The sequence below is a fragment of the Chiloscyllium plagiosum genome, unplaced genomic scaffold (genome assembly GCF_037043375.1).
Source record: "Chiloscyllium plagiosum isolate Xiang-an unplaced genomic scaffold, Cpla_swu_hap1 HiC_scaffold_22, whole genome shotgun sequence".
Taxonomy (NCBI): Eukaryota; Metazoa; Chordata; class Chondrichthyes; order Orectolobiformes; family Hemiscylliidae; genus Chiloscyllium; species Chiloscyllium plagiosum.
The window spans coordinates 17,124,127-17,136,097 of record NW_028270160.1 but is presented as its reverse complement, the minus strand read 5'-3'; the positions used below and the strand labels follow the sequence as shown (position 1 = coordinate 17,136,097).

Here is an 11,971-nt window from a genome sequence, read left to right as displayed (position 1 = left end):
AGAGTAAATGGGGAAGCAATGGCCTAATGGTATTATTGCTGGTCTGTTAATCCAGAGGCCCAGATAATGTTCTGGGGACCCATGTTTGAATCTTGCCATGGCAGATGGTGGAATTTGAATTCAATAAAAAGAGAGTCTAATAATGACCATGAATTCATTGTCAAAAAAACCCCATTTAGTCCTCTAAAGAAGGAAACCGCCATCCTTAACTGGTCTGGCCTACACATGACTCCAGACCCACAGCAATGTGGTTAACATTTTACTGCCTTCTGGGCAATTAGGGATGGGCAATAAATGCTGCCTAGCCAGTGACACCCTCATCCATGAATGAATTAAAAAAAGACATTGATTATAATTTTTCAGAATTTCTTGATGTAAAGAGGTGGGAGAGTTCAAGGGACACCCTTCTGTTCAAAATCAGGATATTCCGCATCAATAGCAGGCCAGCATCTGGGATCAGGTAGGCTGGCTGGTCAGAGAGAGGCTTCGGGATTAAGGGTTGAATCTCTCTGAATTTACAGGGGAGCAATGAGCAAAGTTGGATTTGGCCTGACAGTGTCAGAGCACAGACAGTCACCACATCTTCTTCCATATGTTCTCGGCAGCAGTAGTGAGAATCTCTGCAGTTCCAAAAAGAGCAAAGGTCGCAATCTGGGCTGATTCACGAGTCAGATTGCAACCCCTTCAGCACACTAAAGTAGTTATTTGCAGAGCCATAGTCAGACCTAGTCTCAGGTCAGGGAGGTCAGTTCTGGACACTGTATTTCCTTGAATTAAATTCAGTGGAATTTGACTCCATTATGTTACCGCAGGCTCTGATTCACGAACATTACCACCGTATCATCTAAAGAAGAAAGTGATGTTAGTGCAACTAGATAATCTCCAATCCTGTCCCAGAGACTGACTACAAGCAGCATTAGCCAAGTTGATCTCACGGTCTTCAACATCCCGCTCATAAGGTGAAGACAAACTGAATATAACAGAGAGGCATAAGGGTATCAAATCAACATAGAAAATGTTGGAAATACTCAGTGGGTCAGGCAGCTTCAATGTGACAGAGGAACAGACTGCTTAAAGCAAGCTTTGCAAACACAAAGGGTTAACACTAGAATATTGCAATGGCAATGTTACATTTTAGATTTTAATACTTGTGTGAATCTTTTTGATAAAAATATTCCTTTTGCTCCACAAGATCTTTACCTTTCTTCAATTCTGGCCTTTTGATCATCCATCATATAAATTGTTCTACCGCTGGTGACCCTGCCTTCAGTTACTGAGTTCCAAAGCTCTGGAATTATCTCCTCATCTTAAATCTGTCTTTATGACCAAAACTTATGATTATCTGTCTGTACAGACCATTTGGATAAACAACCGTGCTCCCAGGTAAACATTTCTGTCCTGGGCTTGCTATAGTATTCCAATGAATCTCAGAACAAGCCACAGGGACAGCACCTCGTTTTCTGCCACAGCACCTTAGGACTCAACATTGAATTCCACAATTTCAGAGCATCACCTCTGTATCCTCCACATTTCTTACATCCTCCAACATACGTCTCACCCCATCTCTAACACCTCCCCACCCCCACACGCACTGATACACACACACACACAAGCACGCACACATACATGCACACATGCAAAACTACACTGACGCACAGTGCACATGCATGCACACAAAGCATTCACATGCACACATGCACATACACACAACAGTATGCACATGCGCACACGTGCATACACAAACAAAAGCACAAGCACGTACACACACAGACAAAAGCTCATAAATACACACATGTCTTGCTTGTGTCTTCGTGACCTTGCTCTTAGGCGAGTAGACCTATTTTCTCCTTATCCCACTTTCATTTACAGCTCTTTTCACATCTCTCCGTTCTCTTCACCATCATTAACGTCCCATTTGCCTTTTGCTCTGGGAACCTTCATAACCTGTTCTATCTGCTTTTCCCCTCCCACTCTGCCGCATACAAAACAGATTCACAAACCCTTAAACTGTGAAGAATCATATCAGTCATGAAATGTTAACACTGTTTCTCTTTCTTCAGATGCTGCCAGATCTGCTGAGTTTCTCCAGCACTTTCTGTTTTTATGGTGAACTTATGCTCCTCTCCAATACCCTGGAGGTTGTAAAGGTGCTATATTTTTAGATTAGATTAGATTAGATTACTTACAGTGTGGAAACAGGCCCTTCGGCCCAACAAGTCCACACCGACCCGCCGAAGCGCAACCCACCCATACCCCTACATTTACCCCTTTAACCTAACACTACGGGCAATTTAGCATGGCCAATTCACCTGACCCGCACATCTTTGTGACTGTGGGAGGAAACCGGAGCACCCGGAGGAAACCCACGCAGACACGGGGAGAATGTGCAAACTCCACACAGTCAGTCGCCTGAGTCGGGAAATGAACCCGGGTCTCTGGCGCTGTGAGGCAGCAGTGCTAACCACTGTGCCACCGTGCCGCCCACCCATCTGTATATAAATACAGATTCTTGATGTTGGCTGAGCTCTTCCTACCTATGTGATCACACACTCATGGAAGGAGACCATTTGATCCATTGTTCCTGTACTGGCCCTTCAAACGAGCATCCTAGTGCCAATCTCCTGCCTTTCCTCCATACCCTTGCACATTATTTCCGACCACCCTGTTTTTGTCTGATGGTGCTATGTCAGAAATAATGGGCTGCTGCCCCACACCATGACAATGTACAATGGGTTTGCTCCAGATACACTCACACTGAGACCACAAAGTCACTTTAATGCAAATCCCTGTTCAGCAGCCCCATCTGGTGGACAGGTGTGCCCTTTGCACCCACACCTCTCCATCTTTGAGTGACAGCTCCTCGACCAATTGGTTGGCCAATTTAAAGCAAATGTCAGCAAATCTGAGTGTGAGAGGGGTGGGTTAAAGTTAGCCGAGCAGCTAAGCCCTCAGTGGAAAGTCAAATTCTCAGTTGACGGTTTGTTGTCTCTCAGCTCTACTCCCAAAATTGAGCACCATGGATCGTTTCATCAGCATCTTCCGCCACTTCCAATCCAACTCGGAGTCGGTGATGAATGGGATTTGTGGGATCCTGGCGTTGGCAAGTGTACGGATCTACAGCTCTTTTCAATTTGTCTGTCCGTGTTTGCCCATCTACAACACAATCTATGGGATTGGGGTCATGTTTATACCACCCATCATCCTCTTCCTCTGTGGTGTTATTGTCAACAAACACTCGCTGTTGATGCTGGAGGAATGGCTGCGGCCGGAGGGTCAGAGGACCAAGAACCCAACGTTACTGCGTTACATGTTCCTCGCCGTGGTCCAGAGAGCAGCCATTGCTCCTGTGGTCTGGCTGGTCGTTGCCTTGTTGGACGGCAAATGCATTCTCTGTGCTTTCAGTACCTCAGTGGATCCTGGTCCATTTGTCAACGTAAGCAGCTGGCCTAGAGGAGATCTGCTGATCCTTCTGTCCAAAGTGCCCTGCAAGGACCTCACAGATGACCAGCTTCAACACAACCTCAGCTTCCCCAGGAGAGCGGTTTACAGGTACCTCCGCTCGGTATCCCAGGTAACCCGGCCTCAAATGGGATCATATTCAATGTAGGCAAGACGTTAATGCAGAGGGGTGTATGGATGTCCAGGAGATTTTCTTTTAGACTCCCTACAGTGTGGAAACATGCTCTTCGGCCCAACAAATCCACACCGACCCTCTGAAGAATAACCCACCCAGACCCATTCCCCCATCCCATATTTACCCCTAACTAATGCACCTAACCTTTACATCCCTGAACACCATGGGCGATTTATGTTTTATTCAATCATGCGATGTGGGCATCTCTTGGCTAAGCCAGCATTTATTGCCCATTGCTAATAGCCCAGAGGACAGCGCTGTGTGTCTGGAGTCACATGGAGGCCAGATCTGGAAAGGGTGGCAGATTTCTTTCGCTGAAGGGCATTAGTGTTTTTACAACGATCGACGATTAACAACAGATATTGTTTATTCAAATTTGACCATCTGCCATGGTTCAAACCCATCTCCCCAGAGCACCGAGCTAGGGTTTCCAGCCTTTACCTCTAACACCACCACCTCCACTTTATGAGAATGGTACAGATCGTTTGAAAGTGCCGAAACTGTTAATCAAACCAAATTGGTTCAAATTAGGGGGTGGCAGACCCCTGAAAGGATCACTGTAACAATAAAAAATTCAAAATTTAAATGAGCAAAATCAAATTAAAATGTCATTGTGGTGATTATCAATGCACACTAGCCCCCCCCACCCATGGTTTACACCAGCTACAGGTCTCCAGTTGGACAGTGGATGCTGCCTATTCCCTCTCCAAGGACACCTGGGTAAGTAGGTAATCAGGCAAGCAACCGGGCCGAATGGCCCCATGACATCCCGCAGTCCGGACCTCGGTGAATTCAGAGAGATGACAGTAGCTGGGTTATCCTCCACAGAGCAGAGGAGGTTCAGTGGGAGACTGACTCAGGGCTTGGCTTGGTCGAGTGAAACAGAGGAACCTCAGTGGCAGGAACATTAGGCCCAAATCGAAACCCGCTTGCTGAGAACAGGCAGTCTATCCAATCTCATTCTCTGATTGGTAACCTCTACACTAAAAGTTCCTTTTAAACTTTTCCCCTCTCACCCTAAACATATGTCCTCTAGTTCTGGTCTCCCCACCCCAGGGAAAAGAACTTGGCTATTTATCGTATCCATGTCCCTCATGATTTTATAAATCTCTACAAGGTTGCCCCTCAGCCTCCTATGCTCCAGGGAAAACAGCCCCAGCCTGTTCAGCCTCTCCCTATAGCTCAAATCCTCCAACCCTGGCAACATCCTTGTAAATCTTTTCTGAATCTTTACAAGTTTCACAATATCCTTCTGTTAGGAAGGAGACCAGAATTGCACACAATATTCCAAAAGTGGCCTAATCAATGTCCTGCATACCCGCAGCATGACCTCCCAACTCCTATACTCAATACTTTGTCCAATAAAGGAAAGCATACCAAACACCTTCTTCACTATCCTACCTATCTCTGACTCCACTTTCAAGAAGCTGTGAACGTGCACTCCAAGGTCTCTTTGTTCAGCTACACACGCCTGGGATGTTGAGTTAGCTCCACTCTCAGTGATGAAACTGTAAATACTAAAGACTGTTATGGGGCTGCCATTTGAACAAAGTTGTATTTGCTGTGACTGGGTTGCTTGTCCGACAGGTAAACCAGCTTTCTTTAATTTAATGTTATTTACTATTCTCATTCCTCAATCCTGACTTTCCCCATCCATCATTCTCAGATTCTTCTCATCAAACTGTCTCCCCAGTGGACTCCTGATATAGGACCTCTAACCTGTGTAACCGCTCTGTCCCTCAGCTCCCCTCCCTTAGTCACTCTCCCCTCCTTTGTAAGATAGTGAAGAAGGCATTTGGTATGCTTTCCTTTATTGGTCAGAGTATTGAGTACAGGAGTTGGGAGGTCATGTTGCGGCTGGACAGGACATTGGTTAGGCCACTGTTGGAACATTGCGTACAGTTCTTCCTATCAGAAAGATGTTGTGAAACTTGAGAGGGCTCAGAAAGGATTTACAAGGATGTTGTCAGGGTTGGAGGATTTGAGCTATAGGGAGAGGTTGAACAGGTTGGGGCTGTTTTCCCTGGAGCGTTGGAGGCTGAGGGGTGACCTTATAGAGGTTTATAAAATCATGGGGGGCATGGATAGCATAAATAGACAAAGTCTTTTCCCTGGGGTGGGGGAGTCCAGAACGAGAGAGCATAGGTTTAGGGTGAGAGGGGAAAGATATAAAAGAGACCTAAGGGGCAACTTTTTCATACAGAGAGTGGTACGGAATAAGCTACGAGAGGAAATGGTGGAGGCTAGTACAATTGCAACATTTAAAAGTCATCTGGATAGGTATATAAATAGGAAGGATTTGGAAGTACTTGGGCCAGATGCTGGCAGGTGGGACTAGATTGGGTTGGGATATCTTGTCGGCATGTACGAGTTGGACCGAAGGATCTGTTTCCAAGCTGTACATCTCTGTGACTCTATACCATTTTGGGCTACCAATCTTTCTCAATGTCTAATACTCCGAGTAGGAACAGCTTTGGCCTTGATGTTTTCAGGCTATGGTTTTACTCTCATTACTTTCTGGAACACTTGGAAGGCTGTGTTTGTTGTGTAGTTTGCTTGGTTTGAACAATTTTCTTATCTTTCAAATTCAGTGTCTCTGCTGGATCTCTGTTGATGAGATCCAGCATGGTTCATACTGTTGTGTTTTGTTAAATCAGAAAGATTTCACTGTCCATATTAACTTTCTCAGCTTTCTTCATAGGGAGTGCTGCACATGGCAGCATATCAGTAACTTACACCTGTTTCCCTTATTTGGACATCACTTCCAAGTTCTATCTGCTATCATCCCAGCTGATGGTACAATTGGATAAGTCAGATCACAAAATGAAATCTTGCTTGATAGATCATAATTTTAAATTTTTTTAGATAATGTGATGGTCATCCACTGAAACTTAGTTACTTGTGAATGCAGAATTTCTTTGACAACAGAACAAACGTTTGTTTTGGAAAAGAAAGAAAAAAATGTTTTAAACTATCTAAATATAGAGCACAGTTTGAAAGACCTTAAAACAAAGTCTCAATCCATTTCCTGACACTTTCCATTACAGAGACTCAGATGTAGAGAAATCCTCCAAGTCAATTCTTTAAATTTGACTCATCTGTTACTCCCCAGACCTTCCTTATGAAACATGGGATCTTCTTACACAAACACTCACAAAACTGAGAGCTTAGATATTCTCAACCTATAATAACTTACAGAACTCTAACCAACACTCCTGGTCTGGAAGTTGCATAAACTAAACTTTTCTACTGAGGTTACCATGAAATGGCCTACACTCATTTCTGGATGAGAAATTATATTTGTTTCTGATCCCAGTCAGATTGCCACAAAATCTACTTAAAATTCTTCGTTCTTTGGGTTGATTAAAGTAAGAATAATGCTTGATTATTTTGAACCAAAAACAAACTAAGATCTTCAATGTTTACAATACCTATTGAGGACCACCACAGTCAAAGCAATATTCCATTAATGATCCATGGGGGTCCCTGGGCTCTGATAAATGTTGGATTAGGTTACTGTTCTGGAAGAGCTGCCTTATCTAGTAACTATCTTTTCAAAAAAGACTTCATTTGAACTAACCTGCTCATATGCCACTATTTTAAACTCCAACAGCCAAATATGATAATAATAATATATTTACAAATCAAACATATCTGCAACAAAGGTTGCTACAAATAAAGTAACGTACTTTGGAGCAGATAGAAGTGGTTTGTGGAAGTTGCTTTAAAGTGACTTATGGTTGAACTCTACTGTCCATTTCTCTCTTCCAAACAGTTATTAATTAAAATGCTGTCAAATCCAGGCACTCTGTCTCAATCTTTGGACAGCATCATTCCATTTGCCTTAATACCTGGATGCAATTGTAACTAGTTTTCTTTGCTGCATGAACACTGTCTCTGTGACATCACACTGCAACTTGACTTTATCATTGACATTGTAATATCTCTGTGCGGGCATTGCCGTCACTAATTGTTTAATTACAGAGAAAGCAGCTCTTTGTTCTGTGTGCTCCTACCACTGAACATATTTAGCAGAGAGCTTGTGTGCAAGTTCATATTCGAATGACAAATTAAGCCAAAACTTTGCTAAATAGTTCATGTATCTAACAAATTGTTGCACTGTTTTGATATTTGTTGGTGACTGCATCTCTTCTGCAGTTCTCACTCAGTGACAATCTCTTTAACTATTGGAATATAGCTCATGTATTTGACTTCAGTCATCTTCAATTGCATCTTTCTCTTTGTCAGCTTCAGGTTAATCTGGTGAGCTCTCTCTCTCGCAGCTTCCCCAGCTTCACATCCCGGACTGAGTGAGCTTCTTTTCTGTCTCCTCCTCCATAGTCAGGCAGATCACCCACAATAACTCCCACTCTGAGGTGACTGACTCTCTCATTCTGTCTGTCTCTTTTGGAGCAACAGAAGTGCCAAATGGCATTCAAACGTAGTTAGAAAACTCTTGTTTTGTCCAGTTTCACTTGTCAGGAACCATCCTTTACATTTGTGGCAATAGTTCTTCAATTGTTAATCGAATAGTGGGATCTCCTCAAAACTTTATTGGCATACTTTGGACCTGTACTTATAAATGAATTGTTCCAAAAATCTCCCTCCTTCCCTCTCCCTCACTCTTTCCTCCCTCCTATTCCCCTCTCTCATTCACCCCTCCCTGAATCTCCCCACCCTCATTCTCCCCTCTCTCACTCCCCTCTCTCACTCTCCTCCCTCACTCTTCCCTCCCTCATTCTCCCCTCTCACTCTTCCCTCCCTCATTCTCCCCCTCACTCCCCTCTCTCACTCTCCTCTCTCACTCTTCCCTCCCTCATTCTCCCCTCTCTCACTCCTCTCTCTCACTCTCCTCTCTCACTCTTACCTCCCTCATTCTCCCCTCTCTCACTCCCCTCTCTCACTCTCCTCTCTCACTCTTACCTCCCTCATTCTCCCTCTCTCATGCTCTCTCCCTCCTTTCCTTTTTCTCACTCTCTCCTCCCTCCTTTCCCCTTTCTCACTCTCCCCTCCCTCACTGTCATCTCTCCTGCAATGCACATTACTTTGAAGTTCAGAATCAAGTCACTGAACCTTTGACCTTTCTAATCTTCTATGCAGTCAGGTTGGGGCTGAGGTGATTTCAGACAATGGGGGAGAGCTGAGGGAGAACATCCAGCCTGGCCATTCAGGGTGACATCAGGGAGCATTTCCTAACACATAGGGGAATGGAAATGTGGGACCGTCTCGCTTACAAATACTGCTGAGCCTGTTGGGAGTGGGAGGTGGGAAAGTAGTGTGTGACTATGTGAGTTTGTGTGTGTGTGTAAGTGTGAGAGTGTGAGAGAGTGTCTGTTTGTATATGTGTTTGTTGTGTATATATTTGTGTGTGTGTGTGTCTGTGTGTGTGTTTGTGTGTGTGTGTGTATGTGTGTGTGACAGTGCGTGTGTGTCTGTGAGTGTGTGTGAGTCTATGTGTGTGTAAGTGTGTGTGAGTTTGTGTGCATGTTTGTGTGTGCGTGAGTATCTGTGTTTGTGTGTGAATTTGTATGGGGTGTGTGTGTGTGAGTATGTGTTTGTCTCTGTGTGTGTGAGTATCTGTGTTTGTGTGTGTGTGAGTATCTGTGTTTGTGTCTGTGAGCGTGCGTGTGTGTGTGACTGTGTTTGAGAGAGTGTGTGTGAATGTGTGAGTGTGTGGTGTGTGTGTGAGAGTGTGTGTAACTGTGAAGGGGTGTGTGTGTGTGTGTGAGATTGTGTGTGGGTGTGAAAGAGAGAGAGTGTGTGAGAGATTTTGTGACAGTGTGTGTGACTGTGTGTGTGTGTGTGAGGGTGTGTGTGACTGTGTACTGGGACTGGGTGGAGTTAGGAGACCCTCAGCATCTGAACTGACCCAATGAGGTTGATTCTTAACTTGTTGTGCCAATGGCTGTTTGTTATTTATTGTCTTTAGGCTCTCGGCTGGACCATCCTCCTGGTTCTGATCCTGACTGCGTTCCTCTCTCGCTGCCTCAAGCCCTGTTCCAAATACGCCACCCACCTGCAGAGCAGGTACTGGAGCAATTACATCGACATCGAGCAGAAGGTGTTTGAAGAGGCTTGTTGTGAACACGCTCGAGGGTTTGCTCATCACTATGTCATCCAGTTTTTCGACAGCATGCAGGATGGATTCCAGACAGATTGCCATGCTAACCATGTGAGATGGGCTGAGGGAGACCCACTTCATGGCATCACAAACAAGGAGCAACTTGATAAACTCCTGACAGAGTGGTTCAACACTAAACCCCCACTGAATATCAGGCCTGTCAATCAGTACCGAGTGAATACTGACACAGGTACAAGCAGGAGTTCACCACAGCCTCAGCACCAACCCACAGCCCCACACAGCATTGTCAAACACACTGTGCTATAGGAGCACGTTTACCTCAGTCATGCCCACCTCTCTGACCAGCCCCCTCAAAAAAGGAGCCTTTACAATGCAACCAAACACTAAAAACAAACTCACTCCTTCCCCTACGGTAGTAACTATCACCTCCGCCGCTCCCTTCACACCACTGTATGGTCACTCTCTTGTAGATTAGTCTTCTGCACCAGTCACTCTTCTGCACCAGTCACTCTCCTGCATTGGTCACTCTCCTGCATTGATCACTCTCCTGAACTGGTCACTCTCCTGCACTGATCACTTTTCTGAATTGGTCACTCTCTTAACTGGTCATTCTCCTGCACTGGTCACTCTCCTAAACCGGTCACTCTCCTACTTTTCCTGATGTAGGGCTTGTGCCCAAAATGTTGATTCTCCTGCTCCTCAGATGCTGCCTGACCTGCTGTGCTTTTCCAGCACCACACTCTCGACTCTCCTGCACCGGTCACTCTCCTGTCTGTACTGGGGAGATAGGCACAAGCTGATAAATGGGAACTAGGAATGAACATAGGGAAAAAAGCAAAATAGAAAAGGAGCAAAACAGAAATAAAAAAAGAAGAGTGAGGAAGCTGAGGAAGGGGGGAAAAGAAGTCAATATATAATTTTGAATTTCTCGCACTCTTTCATAATTTCTGTCCTTCACTGTGTTTCTGTCTTCCATTGGCTAAAGAAAGTGAGATAACAAGGTATATATTCACAGCCAATGATGAGCTGACATACACAGGCTTGAACACTCCATTAACTCCACTCTCCTGCTGGGAAACAGACAGAGACAGTAAACAGGTGAGAGCACAGAGTGAGTCAGGGAGAGAGACGATTGGAAGGAGGTGAAAAAGAAGGAGAGATAGAGAGAGACAGAGTGTTTGGCAGGGAGATCTTGGAGACAGTTTGACATTTGTTTCCATTTGAACCATGTGCAAAGGTGACACAGCATGATGAACATGTCACAGCTCCCAGTAACACCCATTGGTCAGGATGATATCCCCAGTTCTGGCAGGGAGAGTGCTGAATTTTGGAGAATTTTATAATGACAATGTCACATTTCATTTCCGAATTCTATAATTCTTCATAATCTCTGCTTTCTGTATGAAACAATGTGTTAAACCTGACAATAAAGTCTACTAGGTGAAAGAAAAAACGCTATTGTTCGTGATTTAATCAAAATCACTATTGAGGGAACACTGGCCTGCTGGAGGGTCAGTACTGTGGGAACACTGCATTGTCAAAGGGTCAGTAATGAGGGAGTGCTGCGCTGTCAGGTGTCAGTTCTGAGGGATTGCCACACTGTCAAAGGGTCATTACTGAGGGAGTGCAGCACTGTCAGAGGGTCAGTACTGAGGGAGTGCTGCATTGTCACAGAATCGGTACGAAGGGAGTGCTGCATTGTCAGAAGATCAATACTGAGATTGTGCTGTGCTGTCAGACAGTCACTACTAATGGAGTGCTGCACTGTCAGCGGGTCAGTACTGAGGGAGTGCTGCACTGTCGCAGGGTTGGTACTGTGGAAATGCCACTCTTTTGGAGGGTTAGTACTGAGGGAGTGCTGCACTTTCGGAGAGTTAGTACTGAGGGAGTGCTACTCTGTCGGAGAGTCAATACTGAGGGAGTTCCGCACTATCGGAAGGTCAGTATTGAGAGAGTGCTGCACTGTCAGAGGGTCAGTACTAAGAGAGTGCTGCACTGACAGAGGGTCAGTACTGAGCAAGTGCCGCATTGTCAGAGGGTCAGTACTGAGGAAGTGCTGCATTGTCAGAGGGTCAGTACTGAGGGAGTGATGCACTGTCGCAGGGTCGGTACTGTGGGAATGCTGCTCTTTCAGAGGATTAGTACTGAGGGAGTTCTGCACTATCGGAGGGTCAGTACTGAGGGAGATCTGCACTATCGGAGGGTCAATACTGAGGGAATGCTGCACTGTCAGAGGGTCAGTACTGAGGGAATAC

At 45.1% G+C, this 11,971-nt stretch overlaps 1 protein-coding gene across 1 annotated transcript; it reads left to right on the top strand.

Annotated features, from left to right (window-relative positions):
* Positions 1-3,016: 3,016 nt before the first annotated feature.
* LOC122560978 (calcium homeostasis modulator protein 3-like) lies at positions 3,017-11,157 on the top strand. The gene is made up of 2 exons (XM_043712222.2): positions 3,017-3,571; positions 9,564-11,157. Exons 1-2 carry the CDS (start codon positions 3,017-3,019, stop codon positions 10,020-10,022), a joined length of 1,014 nt encoding a protein of 337 aa, XP_043568157.1. The 3' UTR covers positions 10,023-11,157.
* Positions 11,158-11,971: the final 814 nt, after the last annotated feature.